This window comes from Bombina bombina, chromosome 7 (assembly GCF_027579735.1).
Source record: "Bombina bombina isolate aBomBom1 chromosome 7, aBomBom1.pri, whole genome shotgun sequence".
Taxonomy (NCBI): domain Eukaryota; kingdom Metazoa; phylum Chordata; class Amphibia; order Anura; family Bombinatoridae; genus Bombina; species Bombina bombina.
Genome location: NC_069505.1, coordinates 477,022,144 through 477,045,696, shown reverse-complemented (window position 1 = coordinate 477,045,696; position 23,553 = coordinate 477,022,144). Strand labels below are relative to the sequence as shown.

General features: G+C 41.2%; 1 protein-coding gene across 2 annotated transcripts in view; it reads left to right on the top strand.

The window, feature by feature from the left end:
- Positions 1–12,976, top strand: part of LOC128666780 (oocyte zinc finger protein XlCOF22-like) — a 130,376-nt gene extending 117,400 nt beyond the window's left edge. For both annotated transcript variants that reach the window (XM_053721573.1, XM_053721572.1), the window contains exon 7: positions 4,347–12,976. In XM_053721573.1, the coding sequence (XP_053577548.1) occupies positions 4,347–5,050 (704 nt within the window). In that variant the 3' untranslated portion in view covers positions 5,051–12,976. The remainder of the gene's footprint in view (positions 1–4,346) is intronic.
- The last annotated feature ends 10,577 nt before the right edge of the window (positions 12,977–23,553 follow it).

Here is a 23,553-nt window from a genome sequence, read left to right as displayed (position 1 = left end):
ATCTGGGAGGGGGAGGGGGTTGGGGTATTGTGGGGGGCTGCTACACTACAGAAAATATTAATAATTGCAAAAAGAGAAAAAGATACTTTTGTTTTTGGGGGCAAATTGGGTACTGGCAGACAGCTGCCAGTACCCAAGATGGCGGCAAATAGGTAGGGGAGAGTGTTAGAGAGCTGGGGGGGGGGGGGGATCATGGAGGTTGGGGCTAAGGCAGGGGTCCATCACAGCTAAAACATTTTTTTTTATTATTATTATAAAAAAAAAAGAAAAACTCCTTTTATTTAGTACTGGCAGACTTTCTGCCAGTACTTAAGATGGCGGGGACAATTGTGGGGTGGGGGAGGGAAGAGAGCTGTTTGGGAGGGATCAGGGGGTGGGATGTGTCAGGTGGGAGGCTGATCTCTACCCTAAAGCTAAAATTAACCCTGCAAGCTCCCTACAACCTACCTAATTAACCCCTTCACTGCTGGGCATAATTTACGTGTGGTGCGCAGCAACATTTAGCGGCCTTCTAATTACCAAAAAGCAATGCCAAAGCCATATATGTCTGCTATTTCTGAACAAAGGGGATCCCAAAGAAGCTTTTACAACAATTTGTGCCATAATAGCACAAGCTGTTTGTAAATACTTTCAGTGAGAAACCTAAAATTGTGTGCTCGCATTTGGCGGTGAAATAGTGGCATAAAATATATCAAAATGGGCCTAGATCAATACTTGGGGTTGTCTACTACACTACCCTAAAGCTAAAATTAACCATGCAAGCTCCCTACAACCTACCTAATTAACCCCTTCACTGCTGGGCATAATTTACGTGTGGTGCGCAGCAGCATTTAGCGGCCTTCTAATTACCAAAAAGCAACCCCAAAGCCATATAAGTCTGCTATTTCTGAACAAAGGGGATCCCAAAGAAGCATTTACAACCATTTGTGCCTTAATTGCAGAAGCTGTTTGTAAATAATTTCAGTGGGAAACCTAAAGTTTGTGACAAAATTTGTGAAAAAGTGAACTTTTTTTTTTATTTGATGACATTTGGCGGTGAAATGGTGGCATGAAATATACCAAAATGGGCCTAGATCAATACTTTGGGTTGTCTTCTAAAAAAAAATATATACATGTCAAGGGATATTCAGGTTTTCCTGACAGATATCAGGGTTCCAATGTAAATAGCGCTAATTTTGAAAAAAAAAGGGGTTTGGAAATAGCAAAGTGCTACTTGTATTTATGGCCCTATAAATTGCAAAAAAAGCAAAGAACATGTAAACATTGGGTATTTCTAAACTCAGGACAAAATTTAGAAACTATTTAGCATAGGTGTTTTTTGGTGATTGTAGATGTGTAACAGATTTTGGGGGTCAAAGTTAGAAAAAGTGTGTTTTTTTCAATTTTTTCCTCATATTTTATATTTTTTTTATAGGAAATTATAAGATATGATGAAAATAATGGTATCTTTAGAAAGTCCATTTAATGGCGAGAAAAACGGTATATAATATGTGTGGGTACAGTAAATGTGTAAGAGGAAAATTACAGCTAAACACAAACACAGCAGAAATGTAAAAATAGCCTTTGTCATTAAGGGTAAGAAAATTGAAAAATGGTCTGGTCATTAAGGGGTTAATTTGCTATGGTTTAAAATTTAAAAAAATATGAAAAATTACTGCACATTAAGGTGTTTCACAAATTGGCTAAACATATGCAAAGAGTGGCTGGGGTAGTGGGTGCGGTGTTAGGAAGTGATGGGTGGGAGCAGAAGTGGCAAGTGATATTTAGAGCCCTGCTATATATAGTAGTTGCAATTAGAGATAAAAAATAAATCCATCTACAAACGCTAACCATGAGAAGTATCGTAGTCAACTGCTATGGGGAAAGGAAAAAGAAGAAAAGAAAAACACTTAATCTCCCTCCTCTTTCCCGTAACCCCGCTTGTGAAGCTGGTTTAAAAAAAAAAAAAAAAAGAAAAGTCACTGTTTTAGCTATTATTGTGCTCTTTGATACAGTCTGACCAGATCGTTTGAATTTCCAGCATCTAGAGTACAGCTTGATCGCAGCAGTGTATGTAATCCATTATTTTGATCACCTTGGTCCACAATGGGGGTGAAGAATTCTAAAATGTAGAACTTTACATTTATCAGTATTAAATCTCATTTGCCATTTACCGATCCGTTCTTCCAATTTTTGTAAATTCCTTTGCAGAGCAATTACCGTGCTGACCTAATCACCTTACAAACAATAGAGATCTTGCTATTCAATCCGTCCTCTAAGTCATTAATGAAACTATTAAAAAGAACAGTGCCCAGTACTAATCCTTGGGGGACACAACTAATTACTTTTGTCCAATCTGAGTATAATCCACTTACTATAACTCGTGTTGCCTTGTCTTTTTTATGATGTTATTTAGCGCTAACATTTTCTGTTAATACTAGTTTCTTAAAGGGACACTAAAGTCCAAAATTAAACTTCCATGTTTCACAAAGAGCATGCAGTTTTAAGAGACTTTCCAGTTTACTTCCATTATGAAATTTTGCACTTTCTTTTTACATGCACACTTTCTGAGGAATCAGCTCCAACTAAGCATGTTCACAGTGAATATGTATACTAGTCTCTGATTGGCTGATGGGTGTCACATGACACAAAGTGCTAGCAAATGGAGGAAATATGTTTTCAGAAGAAACTGCTTATTTGATATTCAGATTACGCATTATTATATTGTTTTTTTATTATGCACTTGTTCGTTATGCAATTCTACTGTATTTAATGGCCCTTTCATTTTGTCCAATAATCTCTTTTGTGGTACTGTTAGGTAAACATGTAAGGCTGATTAGATATTCAAGTCAACATATTGTTTACTTAGGAAGAAGGAGACAAAGAGGCGCCAATATGGCCTAGTAACGTCTGCACAATAGTAGAACAGTGTGAAGTGACACGAGTAACGCAGGCTGAATCAATTAGCAGTGGTTCAGCTCACTGTATACCCACATAGGAGACACTCAGATGGAAACCAGCAAACAGCAACCAGATTCCTATTCCTGTGAGTGACAAAAAATGATATCCATAGCCCAGTACAGTTTTGATAAACAGAATTCGTAATTACTGGTTAGACTTACAGAAAGCAGCACACCTCCAGGTGCAATCAAAGCATGCTGGGACCTCTCAGTCGCCCAGTAGACTGTACTTAGGTGTAGACAGCGTCCGTTCACCAGCCACACGGTATATATCCAAAAGTTAATAAAAAGAGAACTCCAAAATAGACGCAGCAAGTGTATCAAAAAGCATATATTTATTAAAAACAGAGCGACGCGTTTCTCAGCCTCCAAAAGGGCTGTTTCCTCAGGCTATACAAAAATTAAATGAAATACACTTGCTATATAAAGGGATAAAAACTCTGGTAAGTGGAGCCATTGATTACAATCACCTGTGTATGCAATCAGTAGGTAATTAGTTGGGATGGTAACCAATGTAAACAGACCTTCCCACATAATGACCTCACAGCCAAAAGATTTTTCAAAGGATATACAAAAGATTTGTCTAAAACCCATATGAATATGATTGTAATCAATGGCTCCACTTACCAGAGTTTTTTATCCCTTTATATAGCAAGTGTATTTCATTTAATTTTTGTATAGCCTGAGGAAACCGCCCTTTTGGAGGCTTTTTGATACACTTGCTGCCTCTATTTTGGAGTTCTCTTTTTATTATCTTTTGGATATATACCATGTGGCTGGTGAACGGACGCTGTCTACACCTAAGTACAGTCTACTGGGCGACTGAGAGGTCCCAGCATGCTGTGATTGCACCTGGAGGTGTGCTGCTTTCTGTAAGTCTAACCAGTAATTACGAATTCTGTTTATCAAAACTGTACTGGGCTATGGATATCGTTTTTTTTGTCACTCACAGGAATAGGAATCTGGTTGCTGCTTGCTGATTTCCATCTAAGTGTCTCCTATGTGGGTATACAGTGAGCTGGACCACTGCTAATTGATTCAGCCTGCGTTACTCGCACTTTTAGGGTGCTCTACCTTTGTGAGTATATGTCACTTCACATTGTTCTACTATTGTGCAGACGTTACTAGGCCATATTGGCGCCTCTGTGTCTCTTTCTTCCTAGATTCATCACCAGGGACTGACCATCCTTTTGATAGAGTGCTGCCTTCCATTGGATGTTGGATTAAAAGGACTTTGTATTTTATTTTATATTATATATCATATATTTTATTTTTTATTATGTGTATTTCTCTGTTTGTCTCACTTATTATTTGAGCTCTTGAGCTGTATTTTATGCATTAGATTCTTTTTTTGGGCTTTGATTTTAACATAAGTAAATAACCACTTTCTCTGTTTATTTTCAACAGATCAATTTATGAGCTCAGACATTCCTAGTGAAGGCCAAACTACAGAAGCTTCTTTCAGTCTCTTTGAAGATCAGCAACACCACGGAGGGAATAAATTATTTCCATGTTCCGTATGTGGGAAATGTTTTAACTGGCAATCAACTCTTATTAGACACCAGAACATTCATACAAGAGAGAAAGCATTTTCATGTTCTGAATGTGGGAAATGTTTTAAACTGCAATCAAATCTTATTACTCATCAGAAAATACATATAGTTGAGAAAGAATTTTCATGTTCCGAGTGTGGAAAATATTTTGCCTGGAAATCAAGTCTTATTTATCATAAAAAAATTCATACAGGAGAAAAACCATTTTCCTGTTCTATATGTGGGAAATGTTTTTACTGGCCATCCCTTCTAATTTCTCATCAGAAAATACATACAAGTGAGAAAGAATTTTCATGTATGGAATGTGGAAAATGTTTTAACCGTAAATCAAGTCTTAAAGCACATCAGAAAATTCATATAGGGGAAAAGGCATTTTCATGTTTAGAATGTGGGAAATGTTTTAACCGAAAATCTAATTTAAAAACACATCAGACAATTCATACAGGAGAGAAAGCATTTCCATGTTCTGAATGTGGGAAATGTTTTACCCGTAAGTCAAGTCTTATTTCTCATAACAAAATCCATACAGTAGAGAAAGCATTTTCCACTGGCAGTTAGAAAGATTATATTTTATTGATAGTGGTAGGTAAGTAATAATATAAATACTCCTCATCTAATGAATACTTTAGCTCAGTGAATTTTGTTGGATCTTCATTTCTTTCATATAGGTGGCGAGAGTCATATGGGTATACATTCCTACCAGGAGGAGTCAGTTTCCCAAACTCCAAAAAGCCTCTAAAACTCCTCCCACCTAACGCATACCTTAGTTTTTTCACTTTGCCTCCGTTGTAGGTGGTTGAAGCATGATGATGTGCTTGATTTCTTCAGTGAAAGGCACTTCAGAGGATATTGAAGCCCAATTACCCTCAGATTACAGTGCTTGTCAGAGGGATGTGATTGGAGTACTGCATCCTTCACAGGCTGCTCTACCGCCTTCAAATAAGCGAAAAAGGTCAGTTCAAGATATACCTTCTACAAGTAATGTACAGTATATCCTGATCCAAAGAATACTGAAGTATCTTTGAATGATGAGGCTTCCTCTGAGAGTGAGGCTCCCTCATCTGACATAGAACCTGATAATTTCTTCTTTTTATTTAAAATTGAACACATTCGTTCACTTTTAATGGAGGTCTTGGTCACTTTAGGGGTTAAAGATTCTAAACCTTCTGACCTTTTTCAGGGATATCGAATTGCAATCAGAACAAGGCCTCCCACTGGAAGGTTTTTTTCTGATCCATATCCCAAAACATTCAATAAAAGCTTAAGCTTTTTTTCAATCTGTCTCAGATCTGGAAGATATGGGAGTAATTGTTTCAGTTCCTTTGCAGGAACGGGGGACGGGACTTCATTCATTCAATTATCTTCATTGTAACAGAGAAGGAAGACATTCAGACCAATTTTAGATCTGAAAACTCAAACCAAATTTTTTAGAATACCATCTTTCGAAATGGAAACTCAGGACTATTCTGCCTTTTATTCAACAAGGTCACTTTATGTCCACAATAGATTTAAAGGATGCTTACCTTCACATCCCAATTCACTCAGAACATCACCCATTTCTGAGGTTTGCTTTTCTCGACAAGCATTATCAGTTTGTTGGTCTTCCATTTGGTCTAGCTACAGCTCAATAGTTACCAAAGTCCTGAGTACCCTTTTGTCTGTGATCAGAGTATTGCAGTATTTCCTTACCTGGACGATATATTGGTACTAGCTCAATCTTTTCATTTAGCAGAATGTCATACAAAATAACTATTGTTGTCCCTTCAAAGACATGGTTGGAGGATCAATTTACGAAAGAGTTCCTTGATTCCTAAATAGATTTAGTGCCCATGACTCTTCCCCTCACAGAACATAGACAAGTAAAGTTGATATTGGCTTGTCTGAACCTTCAGTCTCTCTCATTCCCTTCAGTGGCTCTGTGTATGGAAGTACTAGGCCTCATGATTGCAGCTTCGGACGCAATTCCATTTGCTTGACTACATATGAGGCCTCTTCAGCTTTGTATGCTACGTCAATGGTACAAGGATTACACTAAGATATCCTAAGTGACATTCTTAGATTCCATTATTCACCTATCTCTAACTTGGTGGCTGAATCACCAAGTCTATTACTCAGGGGGCTTCTTTTGCTAAACCTACCTGGTCTGTCCTCACCACAGAGGCAAGTCTTTCAAGTTGGGGAGCTGTTTGGGGGTCTCTGACAGTACAGGGGTTTAGAACCCTCGGGTTGGGGAGCTGTTTGGGGGTCTCTTACAGCACAGGGGGTTTAAAATCCTCGGGAGGTGAGGGTTCCAATCAATATTTTGAAACTGTGCACCTTTCAGGGCGTTCCAGGCTTGGCCTCTATTAAAAAGGGAGCCTCAGTTATCTGGCTATTTTAGAAGTGTCTCAAATTTTCTCTTGGGCGGATCCAATTCTTGCCTGATTTCTGCGATTCACATCCCAGGAATGGACAACTGGGAGGCAGATTTTCTCAGTCTCTACATCCAGGAACTTGGTCTCTTCATCAGGATGTGTTCTTTCTGATTGTGTAATTATGGGACCAACCAGAAATAGATCTGATGGCCTCTTGTTTGAACAACAAATTTCTCAGGTACCTTGTGAGGCTCAGGGATCCTCAGGTGGCGGTAGTAGATATTCTAACAGTTCTTTGGTCCTTCCAGCCTGCTTACCTGTTTTCTCCTCTGATCCTACTTTCCAGATTAATTTTTAAGATAAAATTGGAACAGTCATTTGTAATCTTGATTGCTCCAGCTTAGCCTCACAGGATTTCGTCTGCGGATCTGGTTCGAACGTCCAACTGCTCACCATGGCCTCTTCCTCTTAAGGCCAGACCTTCTGTCTCAAGGTCCCTTTTTCCGTCAAGATCTAAAGTCTCTCAACTTGATGGCACGGAAATTGAACGCTTAGTTCTGAGTCACAGAGGATTCTCAGATTCTGTGATTAATGCTTTGGTTCTGGCTCGTAAATCAGCTTCTAGGAAAATGTATCACAAAGTTTGTAAAACTTATATTTCTTGGTGTATTGGCCATTGGCCGCGGAGGATGTGGTTTGCAGATCTGATGGGGATGTCATTGTCTCCTCCATGGAGGTTACCTTGTCGCAGGGATCTGCTGGTTCAGGGTCCTTTTCTACATCAAAATCTCGATTCTCTGAGGCTGACTGCGTGGAGATTGAACGCTTAGTCCTGGCCAAGAGAGGGATTGATACTCTCATTCAAGCCAAGAAGCCTGTCACTCGTCGCATCTATTATAAGGGGTGGAGGACCTACCTTTCCTGGTGTGAGGAAAGTGGATATCCCTGGCATAAGGTTAGGGTATCCAAGATAAGCTTCAGAAAAAATATATAACAGGAGCACCAGGTATAGGGATAAAACATTAAACTTTATTAGAACATAAAGGGTATCATAACCCCTGGGTAAGAACATACATATATGATAGTCAAACAGATGAAAAAAGGCTGACCGGTTTCGGCTGTTGCCTTACTCCTAGCCTGCTTAAAACTGTCTAGCAGTTCCCTGATTTAAAAACCATCATCTGAAATCCTATTGGTTCTGGAAACTCACACCTCTAATTGTTATTCCCTTCAGCTTTAATCAATCAACCTTCATACAAATACGGCTGAACTTTTTTTATTGTGATTGATTTTCCTATGCATATGTAATTACTAGCATTTTATTTACTTATCACCAATGTTAAGAAAGAGGAAAAATCTAATTAGTGTTCTCCCTACACCTATGTATATATTATCTATCTTTAACCATTTTTTTTTGTTAAAAATGTTTATGTTTATATATACACTCCTAGCAGTTGCTTTACCATTTAATCAGACCGCACTGCTAAGTGCCGTTTTTTTTACGGTAAACCCTGATCGCAATAGTATGTTTTAATTGTATTTGTTTTTTTATATATTGTGTTTAACTCCTACCTAATAGTGGTTCCAATTTTGGTGTATTCATTTTAAAACGCCTTTAGCCATTGTGGAGTAAATCTGCTGTGCTTGCATATTTGCATTCAATCGGTGTTTATAGTGAACTGCTGGATTCCACTTACTAAGTCCCTATTGGATGAATAGCGTGTGTGCCGGCCAATCTACTGCGGCCTAACAAACTCCAGCGCAGTGCGTGTAGTCTTGCAGAGAACGATTGGTCTATATTCATTTGATCCTGATTGGACGGAAATCGTGTACATACGCCAATCAACTGTAGCCTGTCAAAACTCAACTTACTACGTCATGTGCATAGTCTACCCCTCCGTAGCTTGCAATTGTTCAGGCCATAGTAACTCCCTTTGTTTAAGTTATGTGCTCACAAACACAGCTCTAAAGGTCTGTGCGCTATTTGTCATTCTCTATATCATGGGCATTAACATACAATGGTTGTACTCGCAAGTTAGGAGATGGGCTCCAACCAGTATTGGATTGAATTGGATTTCAAAGCTTGCTCGCACTAAATTCCTGTCACTATTTAGCGTTTGCACATATCTGTACTAGAGAGGGGGGGGTTATTTTATTTACTACCATAGAAATGAGATGTTTAAACTTTATCTATGTGCTTATTTTTGGGCAAATTGTCTCCTGTGGGTTGGTGAAAAATTATATTTACATTCTAAGTGTATTTTGCCCTGTTAATCCCCTTATTACAATAAATAAGTCAGATTATATAGGTTGTATTACTCTCAGTGAGTAATACCAAAGATCACCAAAAATTAATGAGATCGAATTCTGAGTTGAGGCCATCCGGAATCCTCGTTCTTAAACGAAAAATCCAGAAGGCATCTCTTTCTCCCAGTTTTCTGGTCCTGTCACCCCCTTTTGTCTGGACTGGTACTCTCTCTATAATGGTCCAAGAAAAGAAAGAAATATCTTTATTATGTGTAATTGAAAAATGATTAATAAGTGGCGTTGTGAGAACCCCAGCCTTGATGTCCGCTAGGTGTTCTTTTATCCTAACTCTGGCTTCCCTTGTCGTGAGGCCTACATATTGGAGGGCACAATAGGTGCATGAAATCAAATACACTACAAAAGTAGACCTACAGTTGAGGCATAACTTTTTCTGAAAATGTTCTCCTGTAACCAGGGAGCTAAAGGAGTCCCCTACAGTTACTTTCTCACAAGCTTTGCAGGAAAAATGGTTGCACCTATAGGTTCCATTCAATGTCAACCAGGAGGACCCATCTGTCTGTTCCCTCCTTAATCTCGTGGGTGCAATCATATTGCCTATTGTTCTTTTTCTTTTGTAAGTGCACCTAATGCCTTCAGTTACTGTCTCTTTAAGAGCATCATCAGCTGACAGTAGATGATAATTATTTCTAATAATCTGGCATATTTGTGTGTACTGCTGTGAATATTCTGTCGTGAATGTGATTTTCCTGTCCCCAATCTCTTTTGTCCCTTCTTTATACTTTGTGTTTCTCTGTTTCAAGAGATCAGCTCTGTTGATTTTAGTAACAGAGTTCCTCTCCTTAGTAATTGTTGTCCTTGGGTAGCCTCTCTCTATGAGTCTATCTGACAGTTCATCGGCCTGTTTTTCATATGTACTATAATTAGTACAGTTCCTTTTTAGGCGAATGAACTGTCCTCTGGCTACACCCCTAAACACCCTCCTTGGGTGACAACTTGAGGCGTGCAGAAGAGAGTTCACTGTGATTGGCTTTCGATAGGTTTCTGTGATGATCTTCTGACCTGTTTTCCCCTTTAATGTGATGTCCAAAAAATTTACTGTGTGTTCTTGTATCTCAGAGGTAAAGCTAATGCCTACAGTGTTGTTATTTAGTCCCTCTACAAGCCTCTCTAGATCTTTATGGGAGCCCTGCCAAATGAAAAGGAGGTCATCAATGAAGCGCCTGTACCACACTATCTCCTGCCTGAACGGGTTCCGCTCCCCAAAGACGTGGGAGAGCTCCCACCAACCCATGAAAAGGTTGGCGTAGGAGGGGGCAAATTTGGCCCCCATCGCTGTCCCACGCCTCTGGAGAAAGAACTCCCCCTCGAACAGGAAATAGTTGTGGGTCAGGAGAAATTTGGTCACCTTCAATATGTATTCTGTAAAATCCTGGTCATTTTCATATTTTTAGATAGAAAGAATTCTAGAGCTTCCAAGCCCTTTTCGTGTGGTATGGTGGAATACAGGGATCTTACGTCCACTGTCAACCATTTGAAGTCACTCTGCCAGATCATATCAGAAAGTAAATTCAAAACGTGCTTGGTATCAGACAGGTGACTCCAAAGGGTACTCACCAAGGGTTGCAAAATGCCGTCCAACCATTCCGACAGTTGTTCCAGTAAAGAGCCAATTCCACTAACAATTGGCCTCCCTTGGACATTTTCTACAGACTTGTGAATTTTAGGTAGATGATTAAACACAGGAATGGCTGGGTTCTGTACCAGAAGATAGTCCTTAGTTTCTTGGTCAATATAACCCATCTCTACCCCGTCGTCCACAAGGGAGGCCAGCTGTCTCTGGAATTGGCGTGTTGGGTCTTGTAATAACACCTCATAATCCTGTTCTATTCTCAACTGTCTTAAAGCCTCTTGAATGAAGTCCTCCTTATCAAGGACCACAATTGCTCCGCCTTTGTCCGCTGATCTAATCACTAGATTGTTGTTATTTTCTTAGACCTTCTAAGGCTATTTTTTGTTTTCGTGTGACATTAGACTTTTTGCCCCTTTGTGTGACATATTGAAGTTTAGTTAAATCACTTTCAACCCGTTTCTGGAATTTCTCCAATAGAGGACCCCTACTTTGAATGGGATAGAACAAAGATTTGTTCTTTAGTAGTGGTGTTGTCACCCGCCTACTTTGTTATATATTTTTTCTGAAGCTTAGCTTATCACTTGGCCAAACAGTGAGCACAGGATAAGGATACAGACTGCGGTTGGTGAGCTGGTGGCAAACTGCATCAGACTGTTTTTCTTCCAAGGGACTTATGTGGATGTTTTTTATGGCCCCAAAGTAAAACTGACAGGCAGAAAATAAGGATACCTGGAGTATATGGCTTAACTGTTCACATAAACACTGGATACAGCATCCGAATCTGAGGAAGCATTTCACCAAGAGACTGAATAGTGGTGAGTCAATTCATTTATTCTATTTACGGATGTCTGGGAGTGAGTCCTTGTGATCAATATTGTGGGGATTATTTGGGGAACACCGCCACACTTTTGTCTTTACAAAACAGCCCAATTCTTGCAGTGGCCCTATAAAGACTTATCTACAAGTTATCTTAACAACTAAGACTCTTTACACATTTTTTGAATAACAGTGCACACACCTCAATCCTTTCCCCTTTTTGTATGTTATAGGGTATCCAAGAGCCTGTCCTTCCTCCAGCATGGGTTGGAGAAGGGACTTGCCGCCAGTTCCTTAAAGGGACAGATTTCGCCTTTATCGCTACTGTTACACAAGAAGCTTGCGGAGCTTCCTGATATTCAGTCCTTCGTTCAGGCCCTGTCTAGAATCAGGCCTGTCTTTAGAAATTCTGTTCCCCCTTGTAGCTTAAATTTGGTACTTAAGATTTTGCAGAGGGCTCCCTTCGATTGCATCGGCACGCAGAGTCTCCAGAGTTGACGGCCTTGCAATGTAAACCTCCTTATCTGTTTTTTCACGCCGATAAGGCTGTTCTTCGCACTGGGTTGGAATTTCTTCCCAAGGTGGTGTTGAATCGTAACATCAATCAGGAGATAGTGGTTCTTTCCTCATGTCCTAACCCTTCTTCAAAGGAAAGGTTGCTTCATAACTTGGATGTGGTTCGAGCCTTGAAGTTCTATCTTCAGGCTACGAAATAATTCAGACAGACTTCATCTCTATTTGTTGTGTATTCGGGGAAGCGCAGGGACAGAAGGCCTCTTCCACTTCCCTATCCTTTTGGTTGAGGAGCTTGATTCGCTTGTCATATGAGACTGCGGGACATAAGCCTCCTCAGAGGATTAGGGCTCACTCAACTAGGGTTGTGCGCTCTTCATGGGCCTTTAAGAATGAGGCCTCTATGGAGCAGATTTGTAAGGTGGCTACTTAGTCCTCCTTACATACTTTTACAAAATTTTTACAAGTTTGATGTTTTTACTTTGGCGGAAGCAGCTTTTGGGAGAAAGGTTTTGCAGGCTGTGGTGCCCTCAGATTAGTGTCCGCCTCCTTTGCCACATCTTGAGCTTTCCAGAATGAGGCTTCAGTTGATCAAATTTGCAAAGCAGCCACTTGGTCTTCTCTGCATATCTTTACTAAATGTTACCATTTTAATGTTTTTGCTTTGTCAGAAGCAGCCTTTGGTAGAAAGGTACTTCAGGCAGTTTTCTCAGTTTGATGATTTTGTCTATATTTTGAGTTTGTCATAAGAGAAATATATATTTTTTTGGGTTGTGAATTTAATTTCTCAGCAAAAAAAGCTGTTTTTCTCCAACATAGGTGTGTCCGGTCCACGGCGTCATCCTTACTTGTGGGATATTCTCTTCCCCAACAGGAAATGGCAAAGAGCCCAGCAAAGCTGGTCACATGATCCCTCCTAGGCTCCGCCTACCCCAGTCATTCTCTTTGCCGTTGTACAGGCAACATCTCCACGGAGATGGCTTAGAGTTTTTTAGTGTTTAACTGTAGTTTTTATTATTCAATCAAGAGTTTGTTATTTTTAAATAGTGCTGGTATGTACTATTTACTCAGAAACAGAAAAGAGATGAAGATTTCTGTTTGTATGAGGAAAATGATTTTAGCACCGTAACTAAAATCCATGGCTGTTCCACACAGGACTGTTGAGAGCAATTAACTTCAGTTGGGGGAACAGTGTGCAGTCTCTTGCTGCTTGAGGTATGACATTCTAACAAGACGATGTAATGCTGGAAGCTGTCATTTTTCCCTATGGGATCCGGTAAGCCATATTTTATTACGATGGTAAATAAGGGCTTCACAAGGGCTTATTACGACTGTAGACTTATTTGGGCTAAATCGATTCAGTTTTAAAACATATTTAGCCTTGAGGAATCATTTTATCTGGGTATATTGATATTATAATATCGGCACTGTATTAGACACCTTATTTCTCTGGGGCTTTCCCTAGGCATAAGCAGAGCCTCATTTTCGCGCCGGTGTGGCGCACTTGTTTTTGAGAGGCATGGCATGCAGTCGCATGTGAGAGGAGCTCTGATACTTAGAAAAGGCTTTCTGAAGGCGTCATTTGGTATCGTATTCCCCTTTGGGTTTGGTTGGGTCTCAGCAAAGCAGATACCAGGGACTGTAAAGGGGTTAAAGTGTTAAAACGGCTCCGGTTCCGTTATTTTAAGGGTTAAAGCTTCCAAATTTGGTGTGCAATACTTTTAAGGCTTTAAGACACTGTGGTGAAAATTTGGTGAATTTTGTACAATTCCTTCATGTTTTTTCGCAATTGCAGTAATAAAGTGTGCTCAGTTTAAAATTTAAAGTGACAGTAACGGTTTTATTTTAAAACGTTCTTTGTACTTTATTATCAAGTTTATGCCTGTTTAACATGTCTGAACTACCAGATAGACTGTGTTCTGAATGTGGGGAAGCCAGAATTCCTGTTCATTTAAATAAATGTGATTTATGTGATAATGACAATGATGCCCAAGATGATTCCTCAAGTGAGGGGAGTAAGCATGGTACTGCATCATTCCCTCCTTCGTCTACACGAGCCTTGCCCACTCAGGAGGCCCCTAGTACATCTAGCGCGCCAATACTCCTTACTATGCAACAATTAACGGCTGTAATGGATAATTCTGTCAAAAACATTTTAGCCAAAATGAACCCTTGTCAGCGTAAGCGTGGCTGCTCTGTTTTAGTTACTGGAGAGCATGACGACGCTGATATTAATATCTCTGAAGGACCCCTAACCCAATCTGAGGGGGCCAGGGAGGTTTTGTCTGAGGGAGAAATTACTGATTCAGGGAACATTTCTCAACAGGCTGAACCTGATGTAATTGCATTTAAATTTAAGTTGGAACATCTCCGCATTCTGCTTAAGGAGGTATTATCCACTCTGGATGATTGTGAAAAGTTGGTCATCCCAGAGAAACTATGTAAAATGGACAAGTTCCTAGAGGTGCCGGAGCTCCCAGAAGCTTTTCCTATACCCAAGCGGGTGGCGGACATTGTTAATAAAGAATGGGAAAGGCCCGGTATTCCTTTCGTCCCTCCCCCCATATTTAAAAAATTATTTCCTATGGTCGACCCCAGAAAGGACTTATGGCAGACAGTCCCCAAGGTCGAGGGAGCGGTTTCTACTTTAAACAAACGCACCACTATACCCATAGAAGATAGTTGTGCTTTCAAAGATCCTATGGATAAAAAATTAGAGGGTTTGCTTAAAAAGATGTTTGTTCAGCAGGGTTACCTTCTACAACCAATTTCATGCATTGTCCCTGTCACTACAGCCGCATGTTTCTGGTTTGATGAGCTGATAAAGGCGCTCGATAGTGATTCTCCCCCTTATGAGGAGATTATGGACAGAATCAATGCTCTCAAATTGGCTAATTCTTTCACCCTAGACGCCACTTTGCAATTGGCTAGGTTAGCGGCTAAGAATTCTGGGTTTGCTATTGTGGCGCGCAGAGCGCTTTGGTTGAAATCTTGGTCGGCTGATGCGTCTTCCAAGAACAAGCTACTAAACATTCCTTTCAAGGGGAAAACGCTGTTTGGCCCTGACTTGAAAGAGATTATCTCGGATATCACTGGGGGTAAGGGCCACGCCCTTCCTCAGGACCGGCCTTTCAAGGCGAAAAATAGACCTAATTTTCGTCCCTTTCGTAAAAACGGACCAGCCCAAAGTGCTACGTCCTCTAAGCAAGAGGGTAATACTTCTCAAGCCAAGCCAGCTTGGAGACCAATGCAAGGCTGGAACAAGGGAAAGCAGGCCAAGAAGCCTGCCACTGCTACCAAGACAGCATGAAATATTGGCCCCCGATCCGGGACCGGATCTGGTGGGGGGCAGACTCTCTCTCTTCGCTCAGGCTTGGGCAAGAGATGTTCTGGACCCTTGGGCACTAGAAATAGTCTCCCAGGGTTATCTTCTGGAATTCAAGGGACTTCCCCCAAGGGGGAGGTTCCACAGGTCTCAGTTGTCTTCAGACCACATAAAAAGACAGGCGTTCTTACATTGTGTAGAAGACCTGTTAAAAATGGGAGTGATTCATCCTGTTCCACTAAGAGAACAAGGGATGGGGTTCTACTCCAATCTGTTCATAGTTCCCAAAAAAGAGGGAACGTTCAGACCAATCTTAGATCTCAAGATCTTAAACAAGTTTCTCAAGGTTCCATCGTTCAAGATGGAAACCATTCGAACTATTCTTCCTTCCATCCAGGAAGGTCAATTCATGACCACGGTGGATTTAAAGGATGCGTATCTACATATTCCTATCCACAAGGAACATCATCGGTTCCTAAGGTTCGCATTCCTGGACAAACATTACCAGTTCGTGGCGCTTCCTTTCGGATTAGCCACTGCTCCAAGGATTTTTACAAAGGTACTAGGGTCCCTTCTAGCGGTGCTAAGACCAAGGGGCATTGCAGTAGTACCTTACCTGGACGACATTCTGATTCAAGCGTCGTCCCTTCCTCAAGCAAAGGCTCACACGGACATCGTCCTGGCCTTTCTCAGATCTCACGGCTGGAAAGTGAACGTGGAAAAGAGTTCTCTATCCCCGTCAACAAGGGTTTCCTTCTTGGGAACAATTATAGACTCCTTAGAAATGAGGATCTTTCTAACAGAGGCCAGAAAAACAAAACTTCTAGACTCTTGTCGGATACTTCATTCCGTTCCTCTTCCTTCCATAGCTCAGTGCATGGAAGTGATCGGGTTGATGGTAGCGGCGATGGACATAGTTCCTTTTGCGCGCATTCATCTAAGACCATTACAACTGTGCATGCTCAGTCAGTGGAATGGGGACTATACAGACTTGTCTCCGAAGATACAAGTAAATCAGAGGACCAGAGACTCACTCCGTTGGTGGCTGTCCCTGGACAATCTGTCTCAAGGGATGACGTTCCGCAGACCAGAGTGGGTCATTGTCACGACCGACGCCAGTCTGATGGGCTGGGGCGCGGTCTGGGGATCCCTGAAAGCTCAGGGTCTTTGGTCTCGGGAAGAATCTCTTCTACCGATAAATATTCTGGAACTGAGAGCGATATTCAATGCTCTCAAGGCCTGGCCTCGGCTAGCGAGGACCAAGTTCATACGGTTTCAATCAGACAACATGACAACTGTTGCGTACATCAACCATCAGGGGGGGAACAAGGAGTTCCCTAGCGATGAAAGAAGTGACCAAAATCATTCTATGGGCGGAGTCTCACTCCTGCCACCTGTCTGCTATCCACATCCCAGGAGTGGAAAATTGGGAAGCGGATTTTCTGAGTCGTCAGACATTGCATCCGGGGGAGTGGGAACTCCATCCGGAAATCTTTGCCCAAGTCACTCACCTGTGGGGCATTCCAGACATGGATCTGATGGCCTCTCGTCAGAACTTCAAAGTTCCTTGCTACGGGGCCAGATCCAGGGATCCCAAGGCGGCTCTAGTGGATGCACTAGTAGCACCTTGGACCTTCAAACTAGCTTATGTGTTCCCGCCATTTCCTCTCATCCCCAGGCTGGTAGCCAGGATCAATCAGGAGAGGGCGTCGGTGATCTTGATAGCTCCTGCGTGGCCACGCAGGACTTGGTATGCAGATCTGGTGAATATGTCATCGGCTCCACCTTGGAAGCTACCTTTGAGACGAGACCTTCTTGTTCAGGGTCCGTTCGAACATCCGAATCTGGTTTCACTCCAGCTGACTGCTTGGAGATTGAACGCTTGATTTTATCGAAGCGAGGATTCTCGGATTCTGTTATCGATACTCTTGTTCAGGCCAGAAAGCCTGTAACTAGAAAGATTTACCACAAAATTTGGAAAAAATATATCTGTTGGTGTGAATCTAAAGGATTCCCTTGGGACAAGGTTAAGATTCCTAGGATTCTATCCTTCCTTCAAGAAGGATTGGAAAAAGGATTATCTGCAAGTTCCCTGAAGGGACAGATTTCTGCCTTGTCGGTATTACTTCACAAAAAGCTGGCAGCCGTGCCAGATGTTCAAGCCTTTGTTCAGGCTCTGGTTAGAATCAAGCCTGTTTACAAACCTTTGACTCCTCCTTGGAGTCTCAATTTAGTTCTTTCAGTTCTTCAGGGGGTTCCGTTTGAACCCTTACATTCCGTTGATATTAAGTTATTATCTTGGAAAGTTTTGTTTTTAGTTGCGATTTCTTCTGCTAGAAGAGTCTCAGAATTATCTGCTCTGCAGTGTTCTCCTCCTTATCTGGTGTTCCATGCAGATAAGGTGGTTTTTCGTACTAAACCTGGTTTTCTTCCAAAAGTTGTTTCTAACAAAAACATTAACCAGGAGATTATCGTACCTTCTCTGTGTCCAAAACCAGTTTCAAAGAAGGAACGTTTGTTGCACAATTTGGATGTTGTTCGCGCTCTAAAATTCTATTTAGATGCTACAAAGGATTTTAGACAAACATCTTCCTTGTTTGTTGTTTATTCAGGTAAAAGGAGAGGTCAAAAAGCAACTTCTACCTCTCTCTCTTTTTGGATTAAAAGCATCATCAAATTGGCTTACGAGACTGCCGGACGGCAGCCTCCCGAAAGAATCACAGCTCATTCCACTAGGGCTGTGGCTTCCACATGGGCCTTCAAGAACGAGGCTTCTGTTGATCAGATATGTAGGGCAGCGACTTGGTCTTCACTGCACACTTTTACCAAATTTTACAAGTTTGATACTTTTGCTTCTTCTGAGGCTATTTTTGGGAGAAAGGTTTTGCAAGCCGTGGTGCCTTCCATTTAGGTGACCTGATTTGCTCCCTCCCTTCATCCGTGTCCTAAAGCTTTGGTATTGGTTCCCACAAGTAAGGATGACGCCGTGGACCGGACACACCTATGTTGGAGAAAACAGAATTTATGTTTACCTGATAAATTTCTTTCTCCAACGGTGTGTCCGGTCCACGGCCCGCCCTGGTTTTTTAATCAGGTCTGATAATTTATTTTCTTTAACTACAGTCACCACGGTACCATATGGTTTCTCCTATGCAAATATTCCTCCTTAACGTCGGTCGAATGACTGGGGTAGGCGGAGCCTAGGAGGGATCATGTGACCAGCTTTGCTGGGCTCTTTGCCATTTCCTGTTGGGGAAGAGAATATCCCACAAGTAAGGATGACGCCGTGGACCGGACACACCGTTGGAGAAAGAAATTTATCAGGTAAACATAAATTCTGTTTTTCAATCCCCCCCCCTTTATTGTTACTCATGGACTTCCACAGCTTGGGTATTAGATCCCAGATGTAACAGTTTGTGGACTCTTGCCACCTATACAAAAGAAACATCATTTATATCTTACCTGATAAAATAATTTATTTCATGGTGATGAGAGTCCACGAGCCCCCACCCTTTTGGGGTTATTTTGTTTTAATCACATCTTTTTTTCCCTGCTCCTAATTTTTTTGCTCTTACTCCTTCTTACACCTCACCGCTTGGATATACGTTAAACTGATGTATGAGTGAAGTGGAAGGGGTTTTATAAGCTTTTTGGGGTTTGGGAAACTTTGCCTCCTGCTGGTAGGAATTTATATCCCATACGTAACAACCCGTTCACTCTCACCACCATGAAAGAAATGAATTTATCAGGTAAGATATAAATGATGTTTTCTCTAGTAACATGGGTTGTGCCTTTGCTGATATTTCAGTAGTATAGTAGCTGTTTATGCTACACAACTTCTGCCCAGCTGCTGGTAGCTAGTTTTATTGCATTATTTGAGGAATTGTTTCAAAGTTATGTTGCCGCATTGTTATTTTATATGGGTTTGCGAATATTAGAATTTGTTGCTATGCTGATATTCAAAAAGCAAATTATAGAAATGTTCTCTATTTTTCTATGCTAAACCTGTTTGGGTTTTTTTGTGCTAAATCTTAAAAGTAAAATATTTAAAAGAAAAAGCAACATGCATTTGTTTGTGCTTTCTGTTTTTTAGGAGTCATTTTTATTGGATGTGACCCACTGGTCTGTGCTAAATACTGTAAACATTAGCTACTTCAGCTGGAAAGCACACCTAGGGGCCGAATTATTATCAATGTGTGGACGGACATCATCCGCTGTAGAGGTGGCGGACGAGTTAAAGAGCAGCAGTCTTAAGACCGCTGCATCTTAACTCCTGTTTTACGGCGAGCCTGAAGGCTCGCGCGGAAACAGCTGCACTGGGGCCAATACGAGGCTTGATAAATCGGCTCCCTAACCTCTTCTCCCCATACTTTATAGGTACCAAGCTGCTTGCTACTGCTACTCAGGACCACAACAAAATGTATTTAAGGCACAGTAAACACCAGAATTTGTGTTGTTTAAAAAGATAGATAATCCCTTTTATTACCCATTACCCAGTTTTGCATAACCAGCACAGTTATATTAATACACTTTTTACCTCTATGATTATCTTGTATCTAAGCCTCTGCAATCTGCCCCCTTATTTCAGTTCTTTTGACAGACTTGCATTTTTAGCCAATCAGTGCTGACTCCTAGGAGCTTCACATGCCTGAGCTCAATGTTATCTATATGAAACACATGAACTAACGCCCTCTAGTGGTGAAAAACTGTCAAAATGCTTTCAGATTAGAGGCGACCTTCAAAGTAAGAAATTATCATATAAACATCCTAGGTTTAGCTTTCAACTAAGAATACCAAGAGAACAAAGCAAAATTGGTAATAAAGGTAAATTGGAAAGTTGTTTAAAATTACATGCCCTATTTAAATTATGAAAGTTTTTTTTTTTTTTTTTTTACTTGACTGTCCCTTAAAGTTTATGCAAATACTTTATGATAATTAGTAGAATCTGCTTCATGGGTCTTTTGTTCAATGGAAAAACTATTAGACATCACATAAAACAGAATGGTTATCAATACCTTATACTGGCCCCTGTGGGAAATGATGCAGTATTTAGACATAGATATTTGAAGGGAAGGATACTTGACCAACCTCTTAGCAACGGCCACTGTACATGGTGTGACACTGACTCTTTAGAACTAATGGGTGATCTCTGTACCCTGTACAGCGGGCATTTAAAGGGCTGCAGGAAAACGAACCTCGCCAATTAAGGCAAGACCATCATTTCTCTTGTAAGATGTATCGAGTCCACCGATTCATCCATACTTGTGGGATATTCTCCTTCCCTACAGGAAGTGGCAAAGAGAGCACCCACAGCAGAGCTGTCTATATAGCTCCTTCCTTAGCTCCACCCTCCAGTCATTCTCTTTGCCTACTCTAAGTAACTAGGAAGGGTAAAGTGAGTGTGGTGACAAAAATGTTAGTTTTTATTTTCTCAAGCAAAAGTTTGTTATTTTAAATGGTACCAGTGTGTACTATTTACTCTCTGGCAGAAAAGGGATGAAGATTTCTGCAAGGAGGATGATGATCTTAGCACTTTGTAACTAAGATCCACTGCTGTTCTCACAAGGGCTGAAGAGTACAGGAAAACTTCAGTTGGGGGAACAGTTTGCAGGCTAAGCTGCATTGAGGTATGTTCAGTCTATTTTTTTCTAGACAGACTGTGTTAATTCTAGAAAAGGCTGGCAATATCCCCATGAGGGAAGGGTAAGCTGTATTCAGACACTTAGTAGGAATTCTAGCTTGCATTAAGGGCTCATCAGTTACTGGTGACACTGATGGGAAAAAACGTTTTTGTTTATTTATAAAAAATGCAAATATAACGTTTTTTGAGGGACTTTAAGGGGTCATTGTGGCTTGTTTAAGGGTTTTTAACCCACATGGCTAGTTTAAGAAACACTCTGTTGTGTTTCTTTTAGGCCCCATAACATCGAGTGAGGTGGGAGGGGGCTATTTTCGCGCCTCAGTTGCGCAGTTTCTTTTCCTCAGAGACATTCAGCTGCTTCTCCAGAGGTTCCTACTGTGTTTGAGGGCTGTAAAGAAGTTCCTAAAGGGCAGGTAGGCGCCACACTGTTTTGCAGTTTGTGCAGCTTTTTTTCTCTTAAAGGCACAGTACCATTTTTTTTTCTAAGTGTTATTTGCTTTGATTAAAGTGTTTTCCAAGCTTGCTTGTTACATTACTAGCCTGTTTAACATGTCTGACACCAAGGAAAATCCTTGTTCAATGTGTTTAGAAGCCATTGTGGAACCCCCTCTTAGAATGTGTCCCACTTGCACTGATATGTCTATAAATTATAAAGAGCATATTTTTGCACTTAAAATATTGCAATAGATGATTCTCAGACAGAAGAGAATGAGGGTTTGCCATCTAGCTCTCCCCAAGTGTCACAACCAGTAATGCCCGCACAAGTGACACCAAGTACCTCTAGTGCGTCAAATTCATTTACTTTACAAGACATGGCCACAGTTATGAATACAACCCTCACAGAGGTTTTATCTAAACTGCCTGGTTTACAAGGAAAGCGTGACAGCTCTGGGTTAAGAACAAATGCTGAGCCGTCCGACGCTTTAGTAGCCGTATCCGATATACCCTCACAATGTTCTGAAGTAGGGGTAAGGGATTTGTTATCTGAGGGAGAAATTTCTGATTCAGGAAAGACGCTCCCTCAGATTCTGATATGACGGCCTTTAAATTTAAGCTTCAACACCTCTGCTTATTGCTCAGGGAGGCATTAGCGACTCTAGATGATTGTGACCCTATAGTGGTCCCAGAGAAATTGTGTAAAATGGACAGAAACTTAGAGGTTCCTGTTTACACTGATGTTTTTCCAGTCCCTAAGATGATTGTGAATATTGTTACTATGGAGTGGGTTAGACCAGGTATTCCGTTCGCTCCCCCTCCTGTTTTTAAGAAAATGTTTCCCATATCTGACACCATGTGGGACTCGTGGCAGATGGTCCCTAAGGTGGAGGGAGCTATTTCTACTCTTGCTAAGCGTACAACTATACCTATAGAAGACAGTTGTGCTTTCAAAGATCCTATGGATAAAAAATTAGAGGGTCTTGTGAAGAAAATTTTTGTTCATCAAGGTTTTCTTCTCCAACCTATTGTGTGCATTGTTCCTGTAACTACTGCAGCTGCTTTCTGGTTCGAGGCTCTAGAAGAGGCTCTTCAGATGGAGACTCCATTAGAGGATATTATGGATAGTATTAATGCCCTTAAGTTGGCTAATTCTTTCATTACAGATGCCGCTTTTCAACTGGCTAAATTAGCGGCAAAGAATTCAGGTTTTGACATTTTAGCACGCAGGGCGTTATGGCTTAAGTCCTGGTCTGCTGATGTGTCATCAAAATCTAAACTTATGAACATCCCTTTCAAAGGAAAGACCCTATTCGGGCCTGAACTGAAAGAGATTATTTCAGACATTACTGGAGGGAAAGGCCATGCCCTCCCTCAGGATAAAACAAATAAAATGAGGACCAAACAAAATAATTTTTGTTCCTTTCGGAACTTCAAGGGTGGTCCCGCTTCAGCTTCCTCTGCTGCAAAGCAAGAGGGGAATTTTGCCCAATCCAAGTCAGTCTGGAGACCTAACCAGGCTTGGAACAAGAGTAAATAGGCCAAGAAGCCTGCAGCTGCTTCTAAGACAGCATGAAAGGGTAGCCCCCGATCCGGGACCGGATCTAGTAGGGGGCAGAATCTCTCTCTTCGCTCAGGCTTGGGCAAGAGATGTTCACGATTCCTGGGCTTTAGAAATTTTGTCCCAGGGATATCTTCTGGACTTCAAAGACTTCCCCCCCCCCCCCCAAGGGGGAGATTTCACATTTCTCGATTGTCTTCAAATCAGACAAAGAGAGAGGTGTTCTTACGCTGTGTAGAAGACCTATATACCATGGGAGTGATCCGCCCAATTCCAAAAGAGGAACAAGGGCTAGGGTTTTACTCAAACCTGTTTGTGGTTCCCAAAAAAGAGGGAACTTTCAGACCAATCTTGGATCTCAAAATTCTAAACAAATCCTCAGAGTACCATCATTCAAGATGGAGACTATTCAGACCATTTTACCAATGATCCAGGAGGGGTCAATATATGACTACTGTGGACTTACAGAATGCGTATCTACACATCCCTATTCACAGAGATCATCATCAATTCCCTTC